This window comes from Lampris incognitus, chromosome 3 (assembly GCF_029633865.1).
Source record: "Lampris incognitus isolate fLamInc1 chromosome 3, fLamInc1.hap2, whole genome shotgun sequence".
NCBI classification, from domain to species: domain Eukaryota; kingdom Metazoa; phylum Chordata; class Actinopteri; order Lampriformes; family Lampridae; genus Lampris; species Lampris incognitus.
The window spans coordinates 85,044,800-85,057,738 of record NC_079213.1 but is presented as its reverse complement, the minus strand read 5'-3'; the positions used below and the strand labels follow the sequence as shown (position 1 = coordinate 85,057,738).

The window sequence follows — 12,939 nt, the reverse complement described above, 5'->3', positions numbered from 1 at the left end:
CACCCGACTTCCCGATCCATATTCAATAAGGGAATGGGTGGATGAGGTGATAAATTGGCCAGCTATTGAGTGGCTGGATATTTATACATACTCCATTGAAAAACCTCGTGTTTACACGAAGGATAAACTGCGTGCATACAAGTCAATGGACGCATACAACTATGTTGTCTGCGGACATGCCCAGGATGTAGAGTACTGCGATCTTAATAACAATTTCTTCGCCCTGAAATCTGAGGTGCTATCAAGCCAACGACAAGGACACAAGACTGTAATGTACCAAGCGTGGGTTATTGTCAACAAAGCCAGCAGCTTCATCTCGACGGGGAATTGCACGTGCATGGCAGGGTAAGTAGACCTAATCATAAAGTTGAAGTTAGCAATTAATGCAAACGGGTGCATAGTTTGTTTGTAGCCACTAGCCAGCAAGCTAACAAGATGCTTGGACTCTTAACAGTTAAGTTAGCAAAACAGAATTAACTTAACGATACATAACGTTCAGTTTAAGCAACACCATTTTAAGTTAACATAAACAGAATTAACTTACCCGATATAAAATGGGCGCCACATACGTGTGCATTTTTAATGATGTCTTCGGTCTAGTCCAGTCGTTTTATTGCTTGTAGCCACAATCTTTTCCTGTTTGCATTGAACAGTCTTATCCCTGATGGAATGCGGTAGAAATTAATACCTTTCGTTTTGCTGGACCTGTTCTGGCAACCCACAACACAACAAGATGACATTTTAAAAATGTAAATATCAGTTGATCAAAAATCCACTTGCACTCTGCATTGATTGGAGATGGAGAAGTTGCCTCTTTTGCTGCCAAAATGCGCGTGCATACTATGCGTGACGTAGGTCATAAAGGTCTATACCCTCAAACCCTGCTTCACTACAAAGTCAAATAGCTAAGGGTTCAATGGCAATAACAAATAGCAGTAGGGATAGATGGCAGCCTTGTTTCGTTCCACGTTTGAGAGGAAAGAAAGGTGAGTGTAAGTCATTGGTGATAACTGAAGCTACAGGGGCTGAGTATAAAAGTTTAATCCACAAAATAAAATCTTTACTAAACCCAATTTTTCCCAGAAAAAAAAAGAGAAGTAAGTCCACTCTACCCTATCGAAGGCCTTTTCTGCGTCCAACGAAAGGATGAATTCAGGGGATTCTGAGCTTGGTGTATGAATTATGTCAAGAAATCACCTTGTGTTAAAGAAAGAATGTCTTTCCTAGATAAAACCTGTTTGGTCAGTCGATATCAGGCCTCGGACCACTTTTCAGAAATGGTTATAAAGGACTTTGGCTAAAATCTTTTGGTCCACATTCAGAGTGACATTGGTCTCCTGCTGCTAAAAAGAAGTGGGTCCTTATCCCTCTTAAACAACAATGAAATCGAAGCTTGACATAGTGTTTCTGGCAGCCTACCATTCAAAAATGATTCATTATACATGCTTTGTAATTCAGGGCAGATAAGGTGGAAAAATGCTTTATAAAATTCCACTGTATATCCATCAGGCCCAGGGGACTTGCCATTTTGTGATTTTATGGCTCCTTGGATCTCTAGAAGTGAAATTGATCCACCAAGACTGCTGGAAAGGGGTTTTATCTAGTACAGGGTAACATATATTGCCAAGAGGATTGTTGTGGTCCCAAATATCTGGGGCACATTCAGAAGAGTAAAGAGCAGAATAGAAGCTTAGAAAATTTTTGTTTATGTCTCTTGTGTCCGAAAGAACAACACCAGTGGACGATTTTATTTTAGTGATTCACCTACAAGCTGCAGCTGAACCAGCTTAGTACGCAAGAAATTTACTCGCTTTGTCCCCTGACTCAAAAATATGTTGTCTAAATTTAAGCAGAAGTAAGTCAGCCTTACTAGTTGATAACATATCAAACTCAGCCTGGAGGTGAAGGCATCTATTATACAGAGCAGAGGTTGGAGCTGTTGCATACTGATTGTCTTATTGTAAAATTTCATCAGAGATCTCAGACAGTTTGACTGCTTCTGACTTTTTGGCGTGTGAAATATAAGCGATTATCTGACCCCGTAGGCAGGTTTTAAATGCTTCCCACGTGGTGGACTAAGAGACATTTGGGTTTCATTAATTTCAAAAAAGAATCCAATTTGAGAGGTAATAATCTTAAAAATATTATCGGACAGCATTGGGGAATTAAAGTGCCACTGTCTTGAAGGAGCATAGCTTCTAGAAAAGTTGATCTCCACAGAGGTAGGGGTGTGGTCCGATATAACAATACTCTGGTACTTGCATGACTTAACCTTTGATAAAAGTCTATCATCCACAAGAAAAAAATCTATCCGTGAGTATGTCTGGTGTGGGTGGGAAAAGAATGAGTATGCTTTGGTTGATGGGAAGGTGAACCTCAAGGGGTCAGATAAGCCCAGCTGCTAAGTATGGGAGGCCATAACCTTAGCAGAGCCAGTAAGAGGACTGTGTGTTTAGTAGATGACCTATCAAGAGTAGTGTCTTGGACCATGTTAACCACCCCCCCTCCCCAGATAAAAAACTGTTGTCGGGACCTGGTAATGTAGAAAAGAATTTGGAAATAAATTGACTGTCATCCCAATTAGGTGCATATACGCAGGTAAGGACTACAGGAGTGTTTTGGATGAGACCTGATACAATAACATAGCGGCCATTAGGGTCAGCCATGGAGCCGAGAAGTTCAAAAGCAATGTTTTTCTGAATTAAAATGGCAGCACCCCTGGCTCTACCATTAAACATGGAGTGGAATAAATGCTCAACCCATCCCCTTTTGAGCCTTGGAACCTCGGAGGTGCACAGGTGTGTCTCTTGAAGAAAAGCTGTCAGCCTTCAAATGTTGTAAGTGGGACATTATTCTGTTTAATTTGGTGACCTTGTTTAAACCCTTGACATTCCAAGAGACAAAACGGATACTACACTGCGTAATGTTTAAATTTGCCATTTTGGATGTGGAAGAAGTAATGTTCCGTATATTGTCGTTGCAACCAAAGCCATATAGTAGCTACACACACATGTAAGGAAGAAGCGAAAAAAGAGTAAATAACAATAAAAAATACTCTGCCCCCAGTCCCACCCACCCACCCCAAGTGCCTTCCCAATTGAGGCATCGCTAACCCCAAACCCCGTCACAACAAATGCATGTGCATGTAACACAATTGTTCTCTGTCATGAAACTAACATAGTAACTCCACTGAACAACTGACAAAAGTAGCTTGAGTTTAAACATAAACGCTCGTAGCACTGGTCAGTCCTATTCTCAAGTGACAGAAAAAATAGTTAACGACATACAACTAACACAATCTGAACAAAACAAGAGCAGCCAACTTTGTGAGCAGCAGCATAAAACAAATGAAAGACAAACATTTTTTACAAGCTGCTACAAAATATGGAGTGGGCCACATCAGCAGAGGCCCCACGAAATATCCATCAATCCATTGCCCAAATTCGCTTATCCTGCTCACAGGGTCGTGGGGATGCTGGAGCCTATCCCAGCAGTCACTGGGCGGCAGGCGGGGAGACACCCTGGACAGGTCGCCAGACCATCACAGCAGAGGCCCCACGAAATATGTGGATATATAAACATTTGTTACGGGTCTTCGATGGCACTTCGCTGCCATCTGTTGGAATCTAGGTAGCGGTGCATTTCCGGCTATACGTCGCTGCAAAGGCATTGTACCCCGGATGTTTTTGTTCTCCGTGATAAGGAGTATATCAGCACATATGATTTGTCTCATTTGACACGGAAACAACCTTGACAATTTCTAAAATGGCAACAGACACAAAACAAATCACATAGTAAGCCGTGTTCTCCAACGAGAAGAATCATTAAAATATGTCCCATGTGGAATAGGATTTAAAAAAAAAAGTTACACCAAAAAATACTGCTACAGATTAACATGAGCGTCCCAAAATTTTTATAATAGACAGAAGAAGAAAAAAAATCCCTACACAGCACACACAGCCAAAGCCAAGATATACCCCTCTCCTTAGGTAGACTGCATTATCTGTTGTCCGGTCGCTCGGTCGAATTGTGGTCTGGAAGAAGAGAAGCGCCGCGTCGGGATTATCGAAAGTGTGGACGGTTCCCTGCCAAGTAAACCTTAGTTTGGCAGGATGGACCAGACCAAACTTCACGCTGGCTTGGTGGAGCAGAGGTTTCACGTCATTAAACTCCGCTCTGCGTCGGGCCAGCGATGCAGAATAGTCCGGAAATACATAGATCATTTTTCCTTTGTATGACAGCTGTCCACGTTCACGGGATGCGCGGATGATCAGTTTCTTCGTCTGGTGATTGTGCAGCCGCACCAGCAAGGCTCTCGGAGGTTTGGCTGTGAGGGTGCGATTTGCTCTGTCTATAACCGGCATATTGGCGAAAGTTGAAAGTTTCCTCGCCCAGGATTTCCTTCAGGAAGGGGCCCATGAAGGCAGTTGGGTTGGTGCCCTCTGCGCCCTCAGGTAAACTAACCCCGTATATGTTCTGTCGACGGGAGCGATTTTCTTGGTCATTCACCGCGGTTTTGAGTTTGACACTGCCGCAGCCAGGGCGGCACAACGCGTCTCCAGCTCCGACAGCCTGTCCGTACCTTCATTTTGGGAGGTTTCCAGGGCAGCGATTTTATTTGCGTGGTCAGTCACTGATGTCTGTAGTGAAGCTATTGGGGAACGAATTTCTTTTAACTATTTCTTCGCGCACAGTTAGAGCTGTTGTACGAAATTCAGCCACAATCTCTGCCTGTAGCGCTCTCACCTCTGTGCGGATGGTGGTGATCATTTCGTCCCGAGTGTTCAGCTCCGCCACATTTCCTGTTGTTTGGGTTTCTTTCTGTTCCGTTCTTTACTTGACCCTATAGAATGGACGGTTAAAGCTTAACTTGCTTACTTATCACTTTATTAACAGAAATCTTTAAGTCATACAGTTCAGTTACTTTCATCTCTAGCCAGCGTCACTCGCGGTCTGTGTCACACTCTAATTGCTCCCCGGAACCACAAACTAGGAATAACAATCCTATTTGTTACATCTTTTTTTCTTTGAAGCAAAGTCCCTTAGTCAACACATCATTTACTCTAAGTGGTCCATATTATCAATAAACAAAATAATTATTTTATCAACACATCAGTGAATAAATAAATCAACATATCACTCGTAAATAACTAAATTTATACTGTATTCTTATAATAATTTATTAACAACAGTATCTATTCAAATATCCATAACCAAACATTTTAAACTGTATAAACATCCCACTTCTATATCTCTTTCCTTCTTTTCTTTTCCCTTTTTTTTTCTTCTACCAAACCTTACACTATTCTCAATCTTTGCCAGAGTCCCAAACCCATATTCTTATCACAGAGTAAAGTCTTTCAGGTAGCGAGGTCTGATAATCTGACGACCCGACCTTGTAGTTATAGTGTGTTGGTTCCCTGCTTGACTCTGATCTACCCCTTCCACTCTTGGTGTGTGTCTCTCAGTCGCTATCTATGTAGACATGGCAGATGTGCAATGGTTGCATCTGAGATGACGACGATTCCTTCTCAGAACACCTCCTGACTCCAGCTCCACCTCATACGAGCTGTGGCCCACTGCTTTTATCATCTTTGCCACTCTCCAGACCTTATGTGGTTCAAAAGGTTGAACTCTCACACTGTCACCTTTTTTAAGAGGGTCCAAGTCCTTTGCTGTGCAGTTGTAGTACTTCTCCTGTCTCTGTCTGTTGTGCATCAGTCCTTGTGTGTTGTCCATTATCACCGGCTCCAACAGAGTGTCTGTGGTGGGAAGAAGGGTCCTTGTCCTCCTATTCAGTAGTCTCTGTGCTGGGCTTGTGTTAAGACCTTGACTTGGTGTGTTGCGATGGTCCAGTATAGCCAAATATGGATCCTGCCTTGCAGCCATAGCTTTGGCTGTTTTTACAGCTGACTCAGCTTTGCCATTGCTCTGGGCGTACCCAGGTGAGGATGTCCTGTGTTCAAACTCCCACATTTGACTGAATCACTGAAACTCCTGAGACACATATTGCGGTCCGTTGTCTGAAATGACAACATCTGGTATCCCCTGTCGTGTAAAGTGGGCCTTTAGCTTTCTGATCACTGTGCTGCTCTTAGTGTCTGGTAGATAATCAATCTCCCAAAAGTTGGAGTAGTAGTCTACAGTTATCAAGTAGTCTTTGTTATTAAATGAAAACAGGTCTGTCCCTACCTTGGCCCAAGGTCTGTATGCCATATCATGAAGGTGTAGTGTCTCTTTGTTGCTTAGGATCTACTGACCTGCATATGTCACATTTGGAGATGAAACTCTTTATGTGCGCATTCATTCCTTGCCAGTACACACTTTCCCTCGCTCTCCTGAGACATCCTTCTACTCCAAGATGGGAGGAGTGGAAAAGATGAGTGATATCAGCCCTGAGTGCATCAGGTATCACTGCTCTCTCTCCCCTGAATACTATGCCATCCTGAAAACTCAGTTCATCCTGGAATGAGTGGTAGTGCTGGATGTCTGCTGGGATGTCATTTTTGTTCTGTGGCCACCCTGTCAGAATCATGTTTGTCACCCTCTGTAACTTTGTGTCCTCTTTTGTAGCAGATCTAGTTGAGCTCAGTCTCTCTGTAGAGATGGGAAGGTAGTTAACCATGTTCATAGTCTCTAACTCTGTCTCAATTTCTCCCTTAGTGCTCTCTGGTAAGTATGCCCTACTCAGCATATCTGGCAGCAACATATCTCGGTGTGGTACGTAGATCACTCTGATGTCATACTTTTGCAGCCTCAGTAGCATCCACTGCAGTCTCTTTGGCGCACTGAGAAGTGGCTTACTGTGAATATTCTCCAGCAGCTTATGGTCGCTCTGTACAGTCACCTGTCTGTCATAGGTATATTGGTGAAACTTTTCCATCCCAAACACTATTGCCAAGCATTCTTTCTCGATTTGGGCATATCCCCTCTCAGTAGGTGTGAGTGCCCTACTACCGTATGCTACTGGTTTACCTCTCTGTGTCAGGGCTGCTCCCAGTCCTGTTTCTGATGCATCACACTGGAGCATCAACTCGTCGTTCTGGTTGTAGTATTTCAGAACCGGTGCATTGGCTATTTTGTCTTTCAGCCTCTGCAATGCTTCTTCCTGTACATCTGTCCATTCCCACATTCTCTTTGTGTGTGAGTTGTCTCAAAATCTCACAGTCATCTGACAGGTGATCATAGAATTATGACAGTTAGTTTACCATACCCACCAGTCTCTGTACCCCCTTTACATCTGTCGGCCTCGGCATCTCCCTGACTGCAGGTACTTTTCCTGGGTCAATCCGCAGTCCCTCAGTTGTCAGCAGGTGTCCAATGTAGGGTACTTCAGGTCGCCGTAGCTTGAATTTGTCTATGTTCAGTTTGATGTTTCGCTCTCTGCACCTGGTCAGAAAGCGTCTGAGTTTCTCGTTGTGGTCCTGGTTTGTCTCCTCCTGTGTCGCCCCTTCACCTGTGATCAACACATCATCCGCTATGATGTATACTCTAGGTAAGCCCTCAAGTGCCTGCATGAACTTCCTTTGGAAAACTTCTGACGCTGCACTTATGCCCATCGGCATTCTCAGCCAACGGTCTTGGCCAAATGGGGTGGAAAATGTGGTTAGGTAGCTTGACTCTTCCTCTAAATCGACATGCCAGAAGCCGTGCTTTACATCACAAACTGTGAATACTTTTGCCTTTGACATCTCTGGGAGGATATCATCTATCGTAGGTAGGGGAAAATGGCTCCTTTTAAGTGCTCCATTCAGTGGCTTTGGGCCTATACAGATTCTTGGCTTCCCATTCGGTTTTGTCACTGAGACCATACTACTTATCCAGTCTGTGCTCCGCTCTACTGGTGTGATGATCTCTCTTTTCTCCAGATCCTTCAGTTCCTCTTTAAGAGGTGCCATCATAGCATCTGGCACTCTGCATTTTGGCAGTTTCACTGGTGGTACACTGTTGTCTATTTCAATGTGATATTCCCCCTCCAAACAGCCATCCCCAGTGAACACATCTTCGAACTCTGTTTTGATTTTCGCCATTGTCATGTGTCTGCCACATCTCTCCTCACATGTTACATGACTCAGTTCTTTTTTCACTATGCTGTCAATGGCCAGGATATTTTCGTACTGTACCTTTATTAACTTCATGGCTTCGCTGGCCTTCCTGCCCAGTAAAGGAATTCTGCCTTTCTGGTCCACCACTTGAAACTCCAGTCTGTACAATTTATTGTTTCTGGGGTTTCTGACCTTGATCTTACATTTACCCAGTGGACTAAGCTTGGTTTTATTATACATCACAAGCACTTTCTCTGTGTGCTCCAGCTGTGTGTCTGTGTTTAGGAGATGTACTGGAATCACATTGCAGGTAGCACCACAGTCTGTCTGGCAGTTAACTAGTTTCTTGCCTATCATCATTCCTGCATAGATTTGTTAGCCTTTGCTGTGACTCCGTTCTACTTGGTTTAAAGTCTCCTCTGTTATGGTCATAATGTCCTCATATGTGTCACTGTCCTGCTCTGAGACAACATGCACTGGTTTATATTTCCTGATGTTTTCTGCTCTTGATTTGCATTGTAAAACAAAGTGATTTTCTTTCCCACACTTCTTACACTTTTTTTCCAAAAGCTGGGCATTTGTTTTTGCTTCTCTCATGTGTTTTACCACAAAACTTACAGCAGATCTCATTTTCTTTGCTTTTCATGGCCGTCTGTTTCAGGGCATGCACTTCCTATACTCTCTGTCCTTGTAGTGGTTTGCTGTTCTCTTTTGACAGCTCTGTAGCTCTACATATTTGCAGACATTTTTCAAGTGTCAGATTCTCTTCCCCGAGTAATCTCTCCCTCATTGCAGAGCTATCTGTGCCACACACAACCCGGTCTCTTATTAGCGAGTCTTTAATGTCTCCAAAATTACAACTACTGGCTAGCATTCTCAAGTCTGTGGCGTGTTTGTCAACATTTTCTGTTAATCCTTGGTTTCTCATAAAAAAACCTGTATCTCTTAACAGTCTCGTTTACCTTTGGATTGCAGTGTCCGTTCTCCTCGCTGACGTCCTGTCACCTGCCAGAGTGTTCAACAGCGCTCTCCCACTCTCTCCTATGAGATAGTAGAATAGCTTGACTCTTGTACTTTTCTCTGCATCGGGCATGGTAAGGTCCGTGTACAATGTAACCTCCTCCTTCCAACTCTTCCCTGCCTTTGCTAAGCTGTTGGAGGTTTCAGTCCTTCCATCGCGACGTCAGCTGTTTTTTTTCCTTCCTTTTTTCGTTCCGCCGTTGCATTGGGTGGTTAGCCCTCAAAGCTAATTAGCTAGCTAGCTGCACTGCTACACTCGACTGCATCAAACGTCAACTAAAACGGTTGACACCGTTGCCACCAAGTTTCTTTCTGTTTCGTTCGTTACTTAACCCTACAGAATGGACGGTTAAAGCTTTACTTGCTTACTTATCACTTTATTAGCAGAAATCCTAAGGTCATACAGTTCCGTTACTTTCATCTCTAGCCAGCGTCACTCGCGGTCTGTGTCACACTCTAATTGCTCCCCGGAACCACAAACTAGGAATAACAATCCTATTTGTTACAGTTTGGCTAACTACCACAGAGCTGTCGGTCGGCTTTGTTGACTTGCCGTTTCCCACGCGGTTCTTATTTCTTTCTTTCTATTTGTAGGAAATATATGAACGTTCAGTGGAGAGACTTCGGAACACGTCCTCGCTTGGTCATGTCGAAACCGGAAGTCATTTCTAAATTTAACGAGATAAACCTGAGGTCATTCTGTTCGGTCCTACAAATTCCACCAGCCCTTTTGTTACTAATCTTGGCGGTCTGTCGGGAGTCTTAAACCGGCTGCTACGAAACTTTGGGTAATATTCGATGCTAACCTCAGTTTTGATAATCAAATCAAATATGTTGTTCAGTCATGTTTTTTTTCTTTCTAGCTCAAGCCTATCTCCAAAATTAGGTCATTTTTATCAATTGCCGATCTGCAAAAAGTTGTACATGCTTTTGTCCATTGTCGGTTTGACTATTGTAATGCACTTTATCACACCTGTGCTTGCCTCTCTACACTGGCTCCCTGTTATATTTTGAATTGATTTTAAAAATTTACTGCTCACTTTTAAGGCTTTAAATGGTCTTGCTCGTTCATACATTTGTGATTTATTGACTTGGTATAGGCCCCTCGACCGTTAAGCTCTGCAGATGCTCTGCTAGTTATTCCCAGGTCTCGGTTGGTTACAAGGGGTGATCGGGTTTTTGCTATTAGAGCCCCCATACTATGAAACTCTCTTCCTGTTGAACTAAGACAAACCAAGTCTCTACTAGCTTCTTTTAAATCTCGTTTTAAAACTTTTCTTTTTATGAAAGCTTTTTACAAATGTTTGATATTTGTTTGTATTTATACTGTTTCTAATTTTTACTCTTGCTTATTTGGTCTTACTCTTATTTTTGCATGCATTTATTTATTTATTTATTTATTTATTTAGGAAGCACTTTTAACATTGTTAGAAAAGTGCTATGGAAATAAAATTATTAAACATTTTTGTTTCTCTCTCTCTCTCCCTCTCCCCATTTCCTTTCACTCAGTCATTTTTTGAAGCCGCCAGCTTGATGAGCCAGAATTCTTACAAGCATCTCCTCCTGATTTATGGCGTGAGCATTCACGGAGCAAAAAGTAAGTCTTCAAAACAAATCTAACAGCTTTATCTTTAATACCTTCATCTCAATGACACAGCAACAATAGGGTCCTATTGAGGGCTCAAACTCATAAATTTATATTATCATCCATTTAAACTTATTTGAATTCTCTCTTGCGCTTAGCAGGCAGGTCCTTTAAAGCAGTTGTAGACAACCCTCCAACTGTTTTTATTGTTTGCATCGCTGACACAAAGACGACCAGATTAGCAGCCAAATTACTGTCCAAAAGAAGAAACAACCATAAGAATCCCAATTTGAACTAGAAACCCCAATCTCAGTGCTAAAATAAAGGCAGAGTAAAACAGCAAGTACTATTAATAAGTAAGCAGGTTGTGTTACTTACTGATTGAATCGGACTCGAGTTGAGACAGACAGCAGGTTAAACTGAACAAGATTGAATGAACTGCTCTCTTGAACTAGGGCGTCTGCTACTTGCCCCTCAAAAAGAACAACAGATCATTAGTCAGTGACATGTCTGTAACATTGTATTGAGCTTACATAGCCTACCTACACACAAGTGGGATACTGAATCAATGCATTAAAATGAATATTTTATCTTTAGTAATGTAAACTTATACATGATGGCTGGTAATTTAAATTTAAGCTTCCTTTATTAATCCCCTTGGGGAAATTCAGTTGCTGCAAATTAATCCATCCTAGCTGTGATCTGTGAAGCTAGGAGCAGTGGGCTGCCGCCTTCATGCTATGCCTGGCGAGCAACTCTAGTTCTTTTCCCATTGCCTTGGTCAGGGGCACAGACAGGAGTATTAACCCAAACATGCATGACTTTTTGATGGTGGGGGTAAGCGGAGCACCCAGAGAACCCACCGCAGACATGAGGAGAACATGCAAACTCCACACAGAGGACGGCCAGGGATGACCCCCAAAGTTGAACAACCCCGGGGCTCGAACCCAGGACCTTCTTGCTGTGAGGTGACAGTGCTAACCACTGGACCACCATGCTGCCCATAATGCAGTGAAGATAAGTTTTGTGGGGTGGGCAGCACTCGCTGTCAAACATGCATACACTATAATGGAGTGTCATGGAGAAACTAATGCCATATTTTGCAAAAAGTATCAAAACTTCAAGTTGATACATTTGCATGTATTAACCCGAAGTTTTGATAGAATCACAGAATTGGTCCATCCAACAGTACTCTCAAGTCCCGGGTGTGTATCGAACTCAGAGTGCCAGAGTTCGATACAACACCGGGACACTTGATTTACCTTAACCTAGCCTCAACCTCAACCTAACCATAACCTTAACCCACTTCAACCTAACCCTAAACTTAATCTAACGCATACCTTACCCTAATTGTAACTAACAGCTAACGTGTCCATGGAAACACTTTCATCGAGCTAGGAGGAAACAGATCTTGACAGGGAAACAGAGTTTGATGCAACACTGGAGCTCTCTCCATCATGTGAATGCCCATCCGAGGTTCACTCTTGTTTTAGCTCTGTTTCTATCACTCTCCCTCTTCAGCTTCTTTGCCTCCTCCGTCAACGGGGTTCTTTTTCGTTTGCCGGGTAAAGTTTCCACTGTCACTTCAGTTGTTCCACCATCCGCCATTTCTACTCCTGGGGATAGCTGCTAATAGCTACCAGGGAAAACAAAAGCGCTATCCTCTGCGTATTTTGGTTGTGCAATGGTTGACACAATTCGTCTCGTCTTGTGCCGTCTCATCTCATCATCAACCGCTTCTCCGGGGTGGGTTGCGGTGGCAGCGAGCTAAGTAGGGCACTCCAGATGTCCCTCTCCCCAGCAATGCCCTCCAGCTCCTCCTTGGGGATCCCAAGGCATTCCCAGGCCAGACTGGACATGTAGTCCCTCCAGTGAGTTCTGGGTCTACCCTGGGGTCTCCTTCTAGTTGGACATGCCCAGAAAACCTCCAAAGGAAGGTGCCCAGGAGGCATCCTAATCAGATGCCCGAACCACCTCAACTGGCTCCTTTCGATGTGAAGGAGCAGCGGCTCTACTCCGAGTTTCCTCCGGATGTCCAAGCTCCTCACCCCATCTCTAAGGCTGAGCCCAGACACCCTACAGAGGAAACTCATTTCAGCCGCTTGTATCCGTGACCACACCCTTTCAGTCACTACCCAAAGCTCATGACCATAGGTGAGGGTTGGAACGAAGATTGACTGATAAACTGAGAGCTTTGCCTTCCGGTTCAGCTCCCTCTTCACCACAACGGTCCAATACAACGTTCGCATTACTGCTGATGCTGCACCAATCCGCCTGTGAATTTCCCGC

At 43.5% G+C, this 12,939-nt stretch overlaps 1 protein-coding gene across 1 annotated transcript in view; it reads left to right on the top strand.

Annotated features, from left to right (window-relative positions):
* jak3 (Janus kinase 3 (a protein tyrosine kinase, leukocyte)) overlaps nucleotides 1-12,939 on the top strand; it is an 83,639-nt gene that overhangs the window by 42,180 nt on the left and 28,520 nt on the right. The window contains exon 11 of the mRNA XM_056276841.1: nucleotides 10,575-10,662. Within this exon, the coding sequence (XP_056132816.1) occupies nucleotides 10,575-10,662 (88 nt within the window). The remainder of the gene's footprint in view (nucleotides 1-10,574; nucleotides 10,663-12,939) is intronic.